At 46.1% G+C, this 19,182-nt stretch overlaps 1 protein-coding gene across 2 annotated transcripts in view; it reads right to left on the reverse strand.

Moving 5' to 3' along the window:
• Positions 1–19,182, reverse strand: part of ABLIM2 (actin binding LIM protein family member 2) — a 954,368-nt gene that overhangs the window by 354,678 nt on the left and 580,508 nt on the right. For both annotated transcript variants that reach the window (XM_086964134.1, XM_086964133.1), the window contains exon 8: positions 16,501–16,559. In XM_086964134.1, coding sequence (XP_086820260.1) covers positions 16,501–16,559 — 59 coding nt within the window. The remainder of the gene's footprint in view (positions 1–16,500; positions 16,560–19,182) is intronic.

A 19,182-nucleotide genomic window follows, 5' to 3' on the forward strand; every position in this document is an offset into this window, starting at 1 on the left:
GGTACCAGGATTAGGAGAAATCTCCACTGGCTCCCGGCACATGCCAGGATAAAATTCAAAATTTGGGGAGGTAAAGCCTTCTCCTCTCTAGCCCCTAGACTCTGGAACGAGCTCCCTTCGGAACTCAGGGGCCAGGAATCTCTTCTGCTCTTCCGAAAGGGTCTTAAAACTCTACTCTTTACTGAAGCTTACTCCTAGGCCTCTACACCTTGTGTCTTTTTTCTGTACCTGGCTTTATTCCATCATTTGCGCCTTGACGCCTTCGGGAAAAGTAGTGCTTTTACAAATCTCTACTCAACTCAACTAGTAGCAAGTTATTCTCCATTTCATTGTTTTGGGTAGCCTGTTCTAATAGCGAGTTATTCTATATTTCATTGTTCTGTGTAGCATGTTCTAATAGTGAGTTACCCTCCATGTCACTGTTTCCATTGAGAAGCTACCCGTTCTCATAGCATGTTCTAATAGTGAGTTACCCTCCATGTCACTGTTTCCATTGAGAAGCTACACGTTCTCATAGGTTAGAATGGGCATGTTGAGGATTACCTTCTATGATCCTATCTGACCCCAGGAACCTGATAGAAACTTCGAGTTTGATATATTGATGCTCAGGACATTGAGATACACCTTTTAGTAAGGGCCGTTTCTATATTTCATGTTCGAAAATGCCTCTTCTGAAAACACAGTATTTTCTTGCCTAAGCTTTCCTGTGGGCTTTACTAGTATGTGCATTAGCAGTATGGTTTTGGAGCAGCAGGGCCAGCTGGGTCAGACCTGGCTGGAGAGAGAGATCGGTATTCAGGGCATGGGGAGGGATGACTCTTTGATCCGCACAGGGCCGTACCTGGCAAGGTGAATGATGGCTTCACCTCCCACTGGGTGTCTGATAGCAGACCACCTCATTCTGAAAGGGCAGGATGTCGCCTAGTAAACCAAGTGCTCCCCCGACCCCACCAAACTGGTTCTGACCGGACCGACTGATTTGTGACTTTAGAGAACAAAGGGCCAGATGTAGGTGCCGAAATACCGGTCGGAAACGGCCGATTTCGGCCGTTACCGACCGGTATTTAGTAATTGGCATGTAGGGGGCATATTTTACCGATTCGGTAAATTTACCGAATCAGTAAATTTACTGAATCGGTAAAATACCGAATCGGTATTTTTACCGATTCGGTAATGTTGATATGTAGGTGGGACTCTTCTGAGTCCCACAGGCCTTACTGAATCGGTATTTTACCACCCAATCCAATTGGGTGGTAAAATACTGATTCCAGGTGTGCATGCACATGTGTGCATGCACACCTATGGCATGTGACAGACAGACATGCCCTTAGGGCATGTCTGAATGCCACATGTCACACATGCCTGAAATAGGGGTGCTAGAGGGTGTCAAAGTGACACCCCTGCACCCTTGCAACTTTCGGTATTTACCGAATCGGTAAATACCGAATCGGTAATGCCCATTGATTCCTATGGGCTTCAATGGGCTTCAATGGGCATTACCGAATCGGTATTTACCGAATCGGTAAATACCGATTCTTACAGAATCGGTAATTCAATTACAGATTCTTCCTAAATCTCCCCCCTTTTATTTTACCGATTCATAAATACCGAATCGGTAAAATTCGGTATTTTATGAATCGGTAAAATATACTTACCTACATCTGGCCCAAAGACTTTTCAGGTATAAACTGCGCTGGAACTTTGTCCAGGTGTGTTCCTTCTGGATGTCAAGACGAAACTCTTTACAAGTGAACAGAGGAAAGGACTTTGAAACTTTCACCAAGCTTGCTGAAGAAACTACCCGAGGGCCTGAATCGAGAGCGCCTCCTGCAGAAGTCTCATGGACATTAGACTTCACCCCATCAGCCGTCAGAATTCCTGTGCGAGGAATTCTGCTTGCAGGTGAGGCCTCCATCGAGTAATCCGGAGCCTCTAGTTCTACTGCAAGGACTGCAGACTGAACCTTTGAAACTTTCGCTGAATCTGTGTGGGCCGCTGCAGCTAAGGGAGAACTGCTGCCCCTGAGAGTCCGCCTGAATTTGAACCTTCTAAACTTTCGCTGAACCTGTGTGGGCAGCTGCAGCTAAGAGAGAACTGCCACTGCTGAGAGCCCGCATGAATCTGTGTGGGCCGCTGCAGCTAAGAGAGAGCTGCCGCCACTGAGTGCCCACACCATTGCCCCTTTGCATCATTGCGGATTGTCCCATGGACTCCAGCAACTAAGAGAGAGCTGCTGCCACGGAGAGCCCACAGCTTGTTCACCATTGTCGAGGATTGTCGCGATCGTCTCGTGGACCGCCGCAGCTAAGAGAGAGCTGCTGCCGATGTGAGCCCACCACGGAGCAGCAAGACGAGAGTCATCGCGACCGCCGCAGTCGTGTGCTGCTGCCAGTGAGAGCCTGCTTGCCCCTGAGTGCCCGAATCATTGTGGGTGCGTGCTGCGGACTTCTGCAGCCAAGACTTGTGGCCGCTGGAAGTCCACCTGTCACCATCTCCGCTTCTTCGAGAAGCTGTGTGCTGTGTTCCCTTGCAATGGCAGGTACCTGGTGAGCAACAGGTTGTGTAGGCCCCGGCCTTGAACTCAGTCATTTCCACGTTCTAGTGAATACGTTAGTGCCTTTTTGAGTCCCTATTAGTTTACGTGCATTGTAGCTTGTTGAAACGCTTTTCGAGGTTTGGGTTAAACTGTTAGATAAAGATACTATTTTTCTATACCTACCTGAGTTGTGTCCTTTTGTGGTGTAGTTACTGCCTTATTGTGCATGGTCATAAATGCTTCACACACTGCCTCTGAGATAGGGCTAACTGCTCGTGCTACGTTACCACAGGGTTGAGCAGGGGTTGTCGAAAGGGGTAGCCCACTTGCCCTGACTTAGGAAGAAGGGTCCCTATTTGGACACTGGGGCCAGCCAGTGCCAACAGGAGACCCCATTTCTAACAACCACCAACCCACCTGACACTTCAAAACCTATCTCCGACATCTTGTGTACACAAAGCAAAGCCCAAGAGATACTAGACGGCACCACCGGTCCACTCGACACTTCAATACCTATCTCCGACATTTTGTGCACACAAAGCAAAGCTACGAGGGCAGAGCCTCACCAGGTTTCAAACACGCACAAGCACAACAAGGGTTCATGTATCATCAGTAGCAGCACCCCCCCCCCCCCCCTCAGTGCCTTGGGACCCTCACTGGTAAGTAGCGCGCTTTACAAGTTCTCTGATTGATTAATTGATTGATCTTAGACTCCCTCTCTGAGCCAGAGCTAAGCTACTCTCTTCACAGATCACCCTCGTTATTACTGTTTGAACTTTCATGTGCGCAAGACAATTTGCTAAGGTCAGTCAACACTTCCTTGTATGCTGCCATAAATGCTTTAACATGGCAATCGGAGTAACTTGAAATACAGATGGAAACTCTTCAATTAATGGCACTCACAATGGCTGACATGGCCAAGAAAGTAGACAGGATTGTTGCAGTCAGCAGCAGCACGACCCCTCACACCGTAATGCTGGTGCGCAGAGATAGTCGACACATTGGCATCCCTTCCGAGGGTACTTACCTCACTGGTGGAGGAGCTAAAGCTCCAAATTCAAACTTGTCCAGGTCCCCAGATCTCAGTGAACAGCACAAATTAACTCCACATAAGCCAGAAGGGATCTTGATCCACCCACCTAGCCAACTCCACCAGCAGATAATAGGCAAAGCAACCCGCCCATCACGCTCTGAGCCATTGACAGGACACAGTAACCAAACAGTGATCTCTGAGCCTAATAATTCAGGGGCTACATGTTCGCAGGTTGTGCATCAAACAGCACTGCCCATGACACGGAGAGAGAATGAACGCCTTAAAAAACAACAAAAGCATTTAAAGCAACAACAAATGAAAACTCCTTGGCACAGATCAAGCAATATGCCAGGTAAAAAAGAACCATCAAAGCCGTCCACCAATGTAGGAAACAACACACCTCTCTTTCCTATATTTCTTAGGAATGCACAGCCCCAGGCTGCCCCAGAATCGGGCGCTCCAGCTTCAAAAACAAACACCGTACATACAAACATACGCGCAGGCCACCATGAGGACCTTCTTCGTACAGACAGAGACCACCACGCAAGGGGATACAACAGTACAGGCCTGTATCGAAAAGCCTCAGACAGCCAATATTTAAATAGCCCATTCATGGGGCAAAACAGCCCAAGATAATCAACTGTGCACACTAGTCAGTGACCAGGCACAGCCATTTCAAGCCAGCACTCCATGGGATTCCAGTCCACGTCCAATCAGCTTATCCCGGCACTCATGTAAGCCTGCCAACAACAAAAGACAAGGAAGACTTTGTGGTGGTTGTTGAGATAGGGGGAGCCTCCATGAACTGGAAAAGCCCTATAAACCAGGAATCAGTACAAACATCCAAAAGAGCACGCAATGCTCGAAAGCTGGAAATAAACCAACACAAATGTATTATCAACAACAAAATCTCAATCGAACAGCCGCATCGGCATGACACAGACTCCAGGGGAATAGAGCCAACAAAATCTGTACAAAGGACAGAACCTAGCACTTCAGGGTACTCACAAGACCTAAGTAGTATTAACACATATGGCCCCACAGTTCCATCAACCCAAAGGGGCCCTTATAGAGAATCCAACCTGTGGCCAAACATCTCAGCTCTAGGGGGAGGTCAACCGTCAAAGACGAGCATGATTCTGTTGTACATATCGAAAGGCAATATAAATGTCCTCAGCAGAGCTAACATTATCAAACTCTTATTTCACATTCAGCCGTTATCTCATATCACCAGCAGGGTCATTGTCAGGGTGCATTTTGTCAATCTGACCCTGCAGCCTAGAAAGGAACAAAGCATTATAACTTGGTGCAATACCATCATATCAGCAAGTGTGCTCAAAGAAAAAAAACAATTCGCAGAATGGGGGATCGACATTCGGACGATCAAAAAGGAAAAGTATCCATTTGTCCTATATGCACCCTCCAATAATATCCCCACGGGCCGTGTCTGGAAAGAGACCAGCTGAGGGGAAATCCCTCTAGAACACATAAATATGAACATCAGGTGTAGGGTCCATAGCCAGCATAGGAGAAGGCACGTCACTACCGCCAACAAAGACTGCCCACCTCTCTGTGCCACACCATCCCCAAACTCAGCTTACCGTGTCTGGGCCGCCTGCAACTTGGCTGATAAAATTCAGGCCCACTCCTAGTAAGGATCCCCCCCACCACTGCAGTACTGCAGGAAGCACTCAAATACTAAACATCTTGACATGGAATGTTGCAGGCATGCATAAGATCTTGCAAAGCTCGACAGCGACTATGCTCCTCGAAGTAGCAGGCCTCATCTGTGTACAAGAAACATGGGCAACCACACCCAAACCTTTAACAGGTTATGCAGAATTTTTCAAACCAGCAATCAAAAACAATCTATTTGGGAGACCTTCTTGGGGCATCTCCATATATATCAAGCACTTCCTAAAGTTGTGCTTCACAGAAATAAACAACACTTCTGACATGGATCTAGCCAGCATCTTGAAAGGGCTCAAGTGTGTCAAAGGATCACTACCCATATTATTAATCAATACATACTGTAATCCCCATGGCCAAGGACCCAACAATAAGCTCCCCCAGCTAATCAAGCAGATTGAAATCCTGATAACACAACACACATCCTTGGAAATTATTATCCTTGGAGATTTTAATATGCACCACCTATGGGAATGGAATTACGAAGGTAGCGTCACTGGGAGCACTGGGAGATTTAACATACTCCTTAAGACTTACAATTTAGAATCAGAGAACTTCCTATCTACATTGTCTGAGCCGGGAATAGTCCACCCTCCCACCTATAATAACTAGACAACTATTGACCACATCCTATTGAGCCAGTGATTAGGTAAAACCATGGTAGGCTACGAAGTGCTCCCTTGGAGCAAAAGTGATCATGCAGTCCTTTTGCTGAGCCTAAATATCACAGCGGAACGCCGTCACATTCTGTGCCCTCTTGGACAGTCAAACGGTGGGAAACAACACAGATCACTGAGGAGAATAAAATGGGTACAGACTACCATCAACAAATTCAACTCATGGATAGCTACATGGAATGGCTGGCCGACTGGGACCAATAAGCAGGCCATTATAGGCGAATGGGCACGCTGCTCCGAGGAACCACCCTCCACAGCAAAACAAGCACGAAAACCCATACCTTAGGACCAGTTCTACAAAACAAACTAAGCACGCATCAACTAAAAATAAAAGAAAGGGCACACAAAAAATAAGAACCAAATTCACTAAAAAGCAGCTGAAATCAGCAGCTAAGATACACTGGCATCTCGTCTGGAAACAAAAATGGGAGGTCACTGAGGAGAAATGGATGGAGATCTTTGAACTGCTGGCACTGAACAAGACTCAACAATTTTGGTAATACCTAAAGAATCTAATTCATGGATCCTCCAACAGAGGGAACTCAGTGTCAGCGGAGACCTGGATAGTGCATGTGAAGTCATTATAGACGAGCAATCAGAAATCCATCTGCATAAATGGACATGCCCCACAGAGCAAATTAGAAAATACTAGATTCGAGCTCCGCAGGCCTTGGCGGAACCCATAGCTCCAAGCTAGGCAGTAGTACATACTGTCTTGAAAAGGATCCAGAAAAATGGTGACCTAGGCCCCAATGGCCTGTATGGCTCCCTCTTCAGGGAGAATATACATTTGTGGTCTTCAAACCTTTCAACGCTGTACGCAGAATGCAAGCTTCTGGAGGACGTTCCAGATTCTTGGAGGGATTCACTGCTGCAACCAATTTTCAAAAAAAGGCACAAACACTGACACAAAGATCTATCAGATGATCGCATTGCTGGACATCGAAAGAAAGGCCTATACAAGTACACTCCTGCAGAAATTAGTAGGCTGGGTACACACCGAAGGTCTTTTGCCGTTCTACCAGGCCGGGTTTAGACCAACGGGCTCAACTGTTGACAACATCACAGTCCTGTCATACTTAGCCCAACAAGCAGTAGCCCGTCGCTCCCCCCTTGTTTTTGCCTGCTTCATTGACTACTCAGCAGCCTTTGACGGTTTAGTCTGTAACATTCTTTGGCGGAAACAAGGGGGTGGAACATATTCCCAAAACTACTGCATGTTATTAGATCACTGTATACAAGTACCTGGGTAAGGATTAAACTCTCCAGGGAGTCTGACAAGGAAACAAATTGACACATATCGGGGTCAAAGCAGTGCTGTGTCCTGGCACTGCTACTATTCAATATGTACACCGCCGACTTGGGCCTGGCACTGCATGGGGCCTCCCTCGCCTCTCCAAAATTGGAAACAAAAAAATCCACCTGATGCAGTACGCTGATGATCTAGTTCTTCTGGACCCAAAAAAAAGCTCTCAGCACCCTGTCTGAATACAACACCAAGAACAAACTGGCAGCCCATACGAGCAAATCTAAATTTGTGATCTTTGGCAGCCACCCAAAGAAAAACTCACTAAGTGTCGCCTGGGTACTTTGAGCCTGGACTATGTAGAGAATTACAATTATCTAGGTGCTTGGCTAAATGAGACTGCCCGTCCCTCGCTCCACCTACATAAAATGCGGTTAAAAGGAAAGATGGGCACTGGGGGCCAAACTACTACCATCACTCATCTATGGTCATCAGGCTTTACCGGGAATGCTTGCAGAAGATCTGGAGAAAATACAATGCGCAGCGTACAAAAAAAATTGTCTGCCATGCTGTACAAGAAACACATCGATCTGCCTTGAATTTGACCTCATTCAACAAAAAATAGAAGGGTTGGCTACCTTAGTAAAATACTCCTACCTGGTAACTGTGGCCCCAGACAACTCCATGAAGGGTCTCAGAAAAACTATTTTTACAAAACCAAACAATCCTTGGTCTACCAAACTTTCAACTGCAAAGGAACTGCTGCAACTAGCCATCGAGAATTGGGATTCAAGCATAACTGATTACGCAACCATCAAATTAACAATAAAAAAGAAACTGCGCTTTCGTTCTCGCACTTTAGACATGGAATTCACTGTAGTCATGGACTTTCACAAAACCCTATGTCTTCCACAAATACTACAAACAACCAAGTCCCACTTCATGCAGGCCGAGGGGAGGCAGGCACTAAATCAGATCTTAGCCGCAAGACTAAATCCGTTACCTTTAAAAGAACTATATCTAATCTGGAAAGCACTCGCAGACATAACAGAGTGTCGCTTATGCAACTAGAAAACATATTGCTATGCTTCTCAGCTTTGCGACAAACCCGCCAAATCCATCTTAGACCTTTACTTCTCCAACTGGGCACTCGCACAGCAAAGGATGCCATCTGCCAGCTCTACACCCTGGACACAGTGAAGAACATGGCCAATTTGGGCAAATTTATATACCAAATACGCTCACTCCTGAAAGACAAAATAGCACGGACAGAGCCGACTCACAACCTAATGAGTCTCACCACACAATGAACACCACCCTTCGAGTGCTACTCCTTCTTAGAGCATCCAATATCACTAATGGACCGTATCGATTTTTATCTCTTTATTATTTGGTATAAATTGAAGTATTCTATTCACAAGCAGCTTGCCTAGGATTTTATAATCCGTATTTTATATAACGAAAGTAGACGATAACACGCTACATGCTTGCTTTCTCGTCCTGGTTTAGGTAGGGAGACCACCAATGCCTGCAATGTCGAAGTGGGAAGTGAGCCATTTGTCATAGAATCCTGGTACAACCTCTGCAAATGGGGTAACATCAAGTCCAGATACGTCGCATAAACTCTATTGGCAACCCGTCTATACCTGGGGCCTTGTTACACGGGAGTGCTCTAATTGTCGCTCGTATCTCCGCTTGATTTATAGGCCTTTCCGATTTTTCCCTATGCTCCAGCTCCAGTTCCAATTGTGGGAACTGCAACCCCTCAAAAAAGGAATTGTAGGCAACCTCACTACAAGCCTCTGGCGCTGTATATAGTTCTACATAGTATTGTTTAAAGGGGTTGTTAATCTCTAATTGGATTCTGGGAACAGCACCATTCAGAGTGGTAATTTTACTTATGAGGGTCAACACCAGCGTATCTTTGACAAGTCTAGCAAGGAGCGAACCAGCCCTTTCTGCTTCCGCATGTTGTTTCTGTGTGTAAAACCGGTAGTCTATAGTACAAAGCTCCTCTAAGAGTTCTGCATATGTAATATGCCCCTCTTGCAGCTTTTCTTTATGGGCGTCGCTCGTGTCTACTTCCCTCTCTAGGCGTCCCAGACTGTTCTCAACCTCCGCCAGTCGCTTGACTAAACTAGCATGCACTCCGGTTCTTGTGCCAATTGCAGTTCCCCTTATCGCTGTCTTAAAAGCATCCCATTCCATTTGGCGCATGCTAGCTGTATTCGTATTTTCCCTAAAGTAATGCGTGATCGCTGTGGAAATGGTAGCCCGGAACACCTGATCTTCTAGTAGCGCGGGTTGCAGCTTCCAGGTAGGTATCAGAGTGGGGACCTTACCCCAGGTCAGGGTAACGTCTAGGGGGTTGTGATCTGATAATGTTGTACCTAAATGTGTGGTGTCTATTATATTGGTAGGTAATGGCATTGAACAGAAAATTCTATTGATGTGAGTATGTAAGCCATGGGGTGGTGAATACTCCTTGCTCGAGGAAGGAAACATGCGGCATGCGTCCCCAATATTCCAGCCCTCCGCCCATCATTTGAGCGCATCCGCCAATTTCCTACAGCTAGTACCCTGAAGTGGCTGGTGAGATCAATCTAGATCTATGTCGAACACCATATTAAAATCGACTCCCAATATCTAGGGGTATTCCTCCCAACTGGTCAGTGCATTAGTCAGTACCTCTAAAAACATATCTTGCTCCGAGTTCGGGCATATAGGCTTCCCCGCACTATATGTTTGCCATCCATTGTACCATGTATCAGCACATATCTGCCATTCGAGTCTATCTTCTGCTCAACTACTGCAAACGGGATGGCACTACGTATCCATATCGCAGCTCCCCTGGCAAACACTGAATTGGAAGTGTAGAACAGCTGCCCCTTCCATTTTCTTTGTAATTTGATAGTATTTACCTGCATGAGGTGTGATTCCTGAAGGAACACTATGTGTTACTTCCTGCGGTTTATCTGTGCAAGAGGTCGGTGTCTCTTGGCACAGATCTAAGTCCCCTGACATTCCAGGACGTACATTTATATTTACTAGGTTGTGTAATTGAAATTTACATAGTGATGCATACCAACATTATTCATCTTTTCCTGCTGACCACCTAGCGAATTGCCTGCATCTGAGTTTATACCTGTATATATCCTCATAACACCCAACAAAAGGTTCCCTTATTCAACGTTAGGGGACCAAACAAAGATAAATAGCTCAACAAGATCTCTACATAACTTGTACCATTTTACCGGCATCCAGGATAGGGTGCCCACTTATAACATTTGCGGAGCCCCAGCACAGGCCCTATCTTAGTACAATCAATAATGACATACGGATCAATTGGTCGATATAGAGGTAGTAGGCCATACTTATCTGAGGGGGCCATGGAGTTACATTCAGCTGTTACATATTTCAACCCACATAATCATTCGCAGTCTGCGGGGTTATCGTGGGGAACAGCGTAATACTGTGATCAGAGTCTCAGTGTCCCTGTGAGTCGTCCGAGGAGTCAACAGTCTTTGCAGCGGATTTCGTATCCGGATCTCCCAGTGCTGCCGCAGCCATCAGCGCATGTTGTTGACTGTCTGCAATTTGTTCTTGAGATGGGTTTGCACTGTGGCCATGCAGCATTTTCTGTCTTTGATACCGCTTCCCTCTCGATTCGTTGAGGTTTTGGCTGTTGACTTGTGTCTGCCATTGTTGATACTTATGATGTATTAGGAGTCAATGTAATTTCTGCCCAGTCCACTGCATCTTCTTTGGTATTGAAGAATATGGCTTTTTGGCAATATATAACTTTTAAGCAGGCTGGGAAGAGCAAAGCATACTTCAAATTATGTAATTGAAGTGTCTTTTTCACCGCCTGGAATGTGGATCGTGCTCTCAACACCGTTATGGTAATGTCTGGGTTCAGCGAGATTGTTTATTCTCAAATCGAATGGGAGCCTTTTCTCTAGCAGCTCGTAGTATTGTGTCCTGGTCTTTATAATTCAAAATGCGTTCTATGAGCGGCCTTGGTGGCGTCGGTCTAGGTGGGACCCGATGCGCACGTTCCACACTATACAAATCAGTGAGCCCTTCATGTGCCACTTGTTCGCCTAGCCACTGCTCTACAAACTGGGTGGGGGTGGATCCCTTGCTTCATTCCGGTAAACCGAGGATTCTTACATTATTGCGGCAGGATCGTCCTTCCGCATCATCCACCCTGTCTTGCAGCCCCTTCAATTGCTTGCATAGCTGCTCCAATTGAGAAGTGTGATCCGTTTGCTGGAGCACCAAATCATCCAGGACCATTTTGTTGGCTCATCTAGTTTGACATGGTCTGCCTTCAGTAAGCTGATGTTAGCGGTCAAAACCCCTGCCTGCTGCTCTATCACTGTGCGCAATTCGCATATTTATTTTAAAATCAGGTACAGCTTATCGGTGGATCCTCCTGGCTCTGTAGGTGGTATCACATATTGATCCGGGCTGTGTGGTACAGTATCCTGTGGTGCGGGTTCTGATCCCCCAGTATCTTGGGGTTCCAACTGTTTAGCCTTGGTGCGCCCCATGTTGCGTGAAGGCAGAGAGGTGCCCCGCCTCCTGCTTTATCGACCATCGTGTTCGTCTCACCCTGTCCACCAGAAGACGTCCTGTGCACCCAGTCTGCAGGGGCACTGTCTATTGAGCTCCCTCATGTGTCAGTCCGTTCAGGGCTCCTGGGGCATAACTGTACCCTTTTGCTTGCAGTCTAACTGCTGCTGTCTAAAGGGCCGCCCACATCAGTACCTATATTGTCAGCGCATTTGTAACAACACCAGATATTCATCAGGTACAACTGACCACTCTTTGCCAGACACTTCACTTAATGTTGAACCACAGCAGCCACTTGTCGCTGGATCGCTCCCAATCCCCACTTCCGGGAACACAGTTACACAAACACATCCAGAACTGTGTAGTGAGCGGCACCCGCTTCCTGTGCACATAGGCCTGGCAGTGGGGTTCATCCCATTGATTGTTTGTTAGTTATGCCCTTTCCACTCCCATTGAGTTTATGGTGTGTTGTCGGACTCAATGTCACAGAGGGTGGGGCCAGTTAAGCAGATCGCACACTCCCCTGATTTTACAGCAGTAGGCGCTATGCTTGCCAGAGATTTACTCCTTGAATACTTTTGTGGCTGCAGAAAACCTCACAACCCTGCAACCTACAGTCCTCCAAGTGCCACTATCACCCAGCTCAGTACATGCCGCGGCTCTCTAACTGGCTTGCATGTACGTGAGCGCAGCTCATCACCTCCCTGCGAGGTGGTCCACCATTTTGTATGCTCACATGTGTCTCTTTATTTACTGCTGCTTGGTATTGCCTGCTCTCAGCGAATCCGGGAGTGCAGGGCCCACCACCCTGTCCCCGCTTCTACCTTTTCACGCTGTCGAGCCAGATGTATATCCGGGTTGCCCCAAAGCAGCGAAGTGCGTCCTCGTCAGGCTGCCACACACAGGCGCTGTTTCCATCAGAGCCTTACACTATTGCTTCTCCACGGTTGCAGTGATTCTCGCACCCCCTGCTCCTTTACTGCCATAGGCGTCAACGCCTCTCAGCTTACCAGGGGTCCTCTTATGCAGACGGCCGCAATCTAAAGCCCTCTCTTCATGAGGTCCTCCATTTTATGCCGCTGCGTATGTCGGCCAGATCAATGCCTTGCGATCTAACATTTGTCCAGAATGTCGCCGGTTTCACAGAGATCACCCCTCGGTCATCAGGTCTTGTCTTCCGTGTGTCCGCTCCACTGCAGACACGCAGTGCACTCCAGGCGACCACAGCCAGCAAGGCAAGTCTCCCTGCCTCCTCCGTTCATTCCGCTTCAGTGCGCGCCGTCCCTCCCAATCAGTTCACGCTCGCCTTTTTTTAATGTCGCAGTGTTCCCTACAGCCTCCCCAGTCCAGCACTGTGTGTTGGGTGTAGAGTTGCCTCCATGTTATCAACATAAATGCCCCGGTGTGAGGGCCTCGCACAGACTAGAGCTCCACTAGCAGACGTCCGCCATGCTTGCCGGTTAGCCATGCTCCAGACTAGCTCAGTTTCTAACTTTTATTTAAATTTGACCATCATCTAGCGCTATATGTGTACTTTAAATTTGTATATTGTAATGGTTTTAAGTAATCACACTATAAACCTATTCATTCATTCATTCATTCATGCATGCATTAATTCATACACCAGGACCAAACCCACAAACCAGGTGGAGGTTCTGCAATCATCTACAAATATACGAGTAACTGAACTACCTCCATGGGCTCAGACTCATGCAACACCGCCACTTCAAAATACAAATGGACTACAATACCACCCTTAAGGGAACCCTCGTCTACCGTCCACTGGGCCCCCCAACGGAATTCTGCACCAACATTGTAAACTTTGTTGCTCCCCTCTCCATCAGATCAACCAACTACATTCTCCCCGGGACCCCAATTTCCACCTGGAAGACACCAAAGACCCAGCCTCTACTGCCCTTCTTAAAAGCCTCTGAAACCTCAGACTCACATGGCTCGTTCAAGGACCAACTCACACAGCAGGCCACACCCTCTACCCTATTTTCTCTTCGAACACGATCACCATCACCCACACAACCCCACTCACATGGCTGACCACTACATCACACATTTCAAGAAACTCACCCACCAAGCCACCTCATCAGAAAAACCCAGAGCACCATCAAGACACTGGGGTAAAATATCTGAATAAAACTGGACCAAGAGTAGACCATCCAGGAATGCCCACCCAACCACTCCGAGAACCTCAATGTAAACACCAAGCTCTTCAATGAATTACTCCCCAACTGCACCGCTCTCACCAGAAACAAGACCTACAAAAACAACCACAGGAACTTCAAGCACCACTGAAAACAACTTGAGAAAAAATGGAGACTCTGCAAAAACCCCACCGCAAGATCCACATACAAAGCCGCTCTCAACCTTTACCACCAGCAACTATGAGATGTAAAGAGAAAGGCCCTAACTCTCAGACTCAAAGCCAACTCAAACAAAGACAAAAAACTCTTCACCATCGTCAAGGAGTTCTCCAATCCTGCAGCTGGCAACAGCGACATCATCCCATATCACCAAATCTACAACAACCTCTCAAACTTTTTTGAACAGAAGATTGCCCAGATCCACGACACATTCAACCTATAGCATACCGATACGAGCTCCCCTGACCAGCCGGACACCTCCTTCATTTCTAAACAGCAGCTAAGCAACTGGAAGTCCCTCTCGAACATAGAAATCACTCTTCTGAAGAAATACCATCCACTCAGGAGCCTCCTCAGACCCATTGCCTCACTTTCTATACAAATTTGGAAGAACCATTACCTCCCTTGTGCTCTCCGCTATCAACAACACCTCCAGAAACACTACCACCTTCCCATCTTGCTGGAAAAGTGCAGAAGTCAACGTCCTATTGAAGATACCAACGGCGGACCTCAACAACCTCAGCAGCTACAGACCCATCTCACTCCTGCCTTTTTCAGCTAAAGTAATTGACAAAGCCATCAATACCCAACTCTTAGACCATCTAGAACTCCATCAGCTCCTAGACAGTTCTTAATGAGGCTTTTGACCCAACCGCAGCACAGAGACAGCCCTCATTGCGGACAACAAGGACATCAGAAGCATCCTCTACTGAGGAGAAACAGCTGCACTCATCCTCCTTGACCTCTCCGCTGATCTCCCACAAGTCACTCATCAGAAAGCTTCAGCACTTGAGTATCTGCGGACCAGTCCTCAAGCGAATATCCTCTTTCCTCATGGACAGAACTCACAGAGTTAGACTTCCCCTCTATACCCCAGAATCCAAGAAACTCATCTGCGGAGTCCCTAAAGCATCATCGCTCAGCCCAACACTCTTCAATGTCTACATGATGCCCCTTGTGGACATCATCAGTGCCCACAGTATTAACATAGTATACTACGCTGCCAATACACTGGAAACATCCGTTACAATGCATGCATTACAACGCATGCTTTTACCCCACATGCCATTACAACGAAAATGGCTTGCTGTAAGGGGTATAAGGTGTTTGATTTAACTGCAACACCTTCCCTACTGTTGCACAGACTGGAGTCGGAATAGTAAATTATACTGTTCCAAACTCCACCACACCCGACAGCAAATCGGGGTAAAAAATTGCGCTGTAACAGCATGCAGGGTAAAAGCATGCGTTGTAACGTCATACAACCCCGATACACAGCTCATTCTCTCCTTTACTGACTCAACCAACACCGTTAAAGCAAACATCATCAACTGCATGAGAAACAGTGCAGCTTGGATGAAAACAACTGCCTCCATTTTAACACAGACAAAATCGAAGTCCTAATCTTTGGCAACAGCCACTCCCCTGGGATGCCTCTGGGTGGCCATCCCTCTGAACTTGGCCCACCACTCACCTCTGGGGACCATGCCAAGAATCTCAGGATCATCCTCAACACCAACCTCTCTATGAGTAAACAGATTAACGCTGTTTCCTCATCATACTTCCATATCCTGCGAATGCTGTACAAGATTTTCAAGTGGATCCCACTGAACACCACTCAGGCTCTTATCAGTAGACAATGATTATGGACATGCCCCCTACATCGAAATCCCAACCCATGTGCTACGCCAACTCCAAACCACCCAGAATGCCACCGCCAGACTCATCCTGAACATACCACATATCAACAATCTCACTGCCTCCCACTGCAGGAAAGATGTAAATTAAGCTACTCATCCACGCCACCCAAACCTCTCAACAACACCGGTCAAGCTTATCTCAGCCACTGCCTCCACTTCAACCAGCCCACCAGACACCTTCGATCTGTGTCCCAGGCAGGAACACAAATCCCTCAAATAAAAAAACCCAGAAGCAGAGGACGTTCCTATTTATCCCTTGCAGCCAAGACCTGGAACTACCTCTCAAAACACCTCAGAGTCTCCCCCTCCCTCATGGACTTCCAAAGGAACCTCAAGACAAGGCTCCTCCAGATGAAATAGGAATGATCTCCTTCTCCCCCCTCAGGCCTGCCATCCTCAGTGCCTAGATCCCCTAACGGGTGATTAGCCACTCTCCGCAAATTCACATACATAACATCCCCAGGGTTTAATATCTCAACCCTCAGAGGTATATACCCGGAAATTTGTTATTTCATTTTCATTAGATTTTCACAAAAAAATCTGGAAAGTCAAGGAATTACATGTTCAAGAAGTAGAAATAAAATAAAAAGCACTCAAAAATTAAACGGTATAATTGTGTCAAATATTTAAATGTTCAAGTAATAGAAATTAAATAAATTCACTCACCTTACTTCGCTCTTCTGCTTTGGCTGCCTGCCTACAAGATGGGTGCCAAATGGCAGTTGCTACAATAGAAAGAGAAGAATACCAAAGTTAGTTACCTATATTTTGCCAACAGTGAGGATGAAATAAGTTAACACGTTCATTTTTGTTTTTCCACAACATAAAGAAAATGAGTCATATACCTAAATTTAACTCAAGAGATACAGAAGGAAATCTCTCAAGGTGGAGCCTGGAGGAAGCCCTCTTAATGCAGGGCTCATGTGAAGATTGGCAGTAAAATGAGAGAAGAGTGATAAAAAAGGGAGGGAGTGACTTGCTAGAAATTAGTTAGGATTAGGTGAAGGTATATCTAGAGTGCACAGGATACCACTACACACCAGGACAACCTCCTTAGAATATTCCTGAACTTGGGAGGAAACATCTTTCAAGAATAAGACACTGCCTGATGGATGGGAGAAGACACCTGAAGCATTGGACCCTCCAGAGACCCTAGCAGGTCAGTGTCGTGAGCATCCCACTCACGCAGGAGTGACCAGGAGGTACTTTACCAACAATGTGAGGAAAGTAGGACTCAGTCATCATTCTATATCAGAAGGACTGGGATAAGGTGCAAGAGGGAAAGAAAACCAGGTTCATCTAGCTCAGAGCTTTTTCACTATGGAAATTGGTTCAGAAAAACTTTGCTGTACAGGTATCTGGACTTTTGAAGCTCTGTCTATCTACAACTTCCAACCTTGCCCTGGTGGTGGAGTTTGAGAATCAAAAAAGTAGCACGGTCCAAAGAAAAATCTTGGGCCTGGGCAAGATGGCAAATCTATCCATGTAGCAAAATGATCTCAGCTGCTATGAAATCCAGTTTTTTCCCGTTCTGAGCTTTTGGTGCACAAAACAACAGCCTTGGCAGGAGCTAGATGAAGACGTATCTAAAGGACCCTTGCTAATTCCTGCATTGGACTTTGTCCTTGTGGTAGATATTGAGCTCCAAACAGTACACTTCAATGGTAAAAGCCTCAATGTAAGAGCTTGGCCAAAGTGACTCACTTGGTATACCAAACCTCCGCTCTATCAAGGTTAGCCCAAATTACATCCAGGTCCCCGTCACCTTTGAACTGAGGGCCTGATTTACAATCATTTCACATCATGGTTGCACCACTTTTGTGGCACATACATAAAGAAAAATTCTAGCAAATATTTACAAAGCCATGCAAAGGGTGATTGGCGCCCACTTGCATGTCTTTGTAAAAACAATGTAATGCAATGCAGCGGCTTGTGCTGCATTGTGTTACATTTCATTCTGGGAGGCGTGCTATGGATTGAACATGGGAGTTCCCTTGCACCCACTCATGGATTTCATGCAATCCAAGATTTACAAAGGTTTGAAATCGTTACCACTCCCAAGGGTTATGTAACGAGGAGAAAATCTTTTTACCCTCATTATTTCCTCTTTGAATGTGTGCAATCTGCAGCACACATAGAAAGAGGAAAATACCTTGAAAGATTATTTTTGTGCAGGAAGGTATCCATTCCTGCACAAAAATAATCCACCTTAAAACGCAGGCAACCTTAAGCTGTAGTGTAGTTTTTACTCATTTCATTTTTCTCTTTTTTTTTTACATTAGTTTGGTACTTTTGAAGTGTTGTTTTCTTGAATTTAAAACTGTTGGTACTCCTTAAACTTAGCACACAATTCTCAGGTGGATGGCCTGCTGCTTGTACAGCAGCTATGGGAGGGTGAAGAAAAGATTCACTAAGAACTGTGTTAAAATCTTACCAGGGTGATTGTATTTAATATAGATGAATGACCCAGTTCCTAACAGGAGTATCATGACAGAATCAGGCAGCTCAACAGAAAATGCCTGAGGCTATGAATAAGCAGGAGAAAGAGGCAGCTATGCCCTTTAATGTTGCCAAAAGGCTCATTCAATAGATAGTGAACAAGGGCATAGATGTGGTCAACCTGTTATAGAGCTGTCCTGTCCCCCCCCCCGACACTCTTAGGGTGAACTTCATTATCACTGTGTCTGACTCCTGTGTGCATGAAGTTAGAGGTGGTTCAATCTCAAATAAATGGGTCATTACAACTGTCAACACCATCCCTACTCCCTCCATCACCTCCTGCAGTATCTGCTACTGTTAATCTGAGATATCTTGTGTCCACTGTACCACCGAATGGCCTTCCTTCCATCTCTTCTAAGGATGCAGCTGGTGTGAGCAAGTCTAGTGTTGTAGCTGTTGGTTTTAGGGTCCATAAGAGGAGGTTCCACATAACCAGGTATTTAGAGTCAGTAGTCAGAAGCCACCAAAGGTTTCTGAAGAAACCATATGCTCCCATGATATATTTTAGGTACTTCTGTGGTTTTCAATTGTGCTTGTGACAGAGACATATGCCCAGAATAGTGCTGCCTCTCTCCTCCTTGGTACAGTGTGGCAGTTGCTTGATGACTCTATCCATCAGCAGAGTGAAATGAATTACAGTTAAATGCTTTATTGCGAAGCCTTAGTGTGGCTATAAGCTGACACCTACCCTTAACTGGTTATACAAAACAATCCCAAGCACTCGCTAAATTTCTTATGTAACATGAATAGTATCCACAATAGTTTCCATGAATAGTATCCACAATAGTATCCACAATAGTATCCACAATAGTATCCACAATAGTATCCGCAATAGTTTCTGTCTTGTTC

Source organism: Lissotriton vulgaris, chromosome 3_2 (genome assembly GCF_964263255.1).
Source record: "Lissotriton vulgaris chromosome 3_2, aLisVul1.2, whole genome shotgun sequence".
Taxonomy (NCBI): Eukaryota; Metazoa; Chordata; class Amphibia; order Caudata; family Salamandridae; genus Lissotriton; species Lissotriton vulgaris.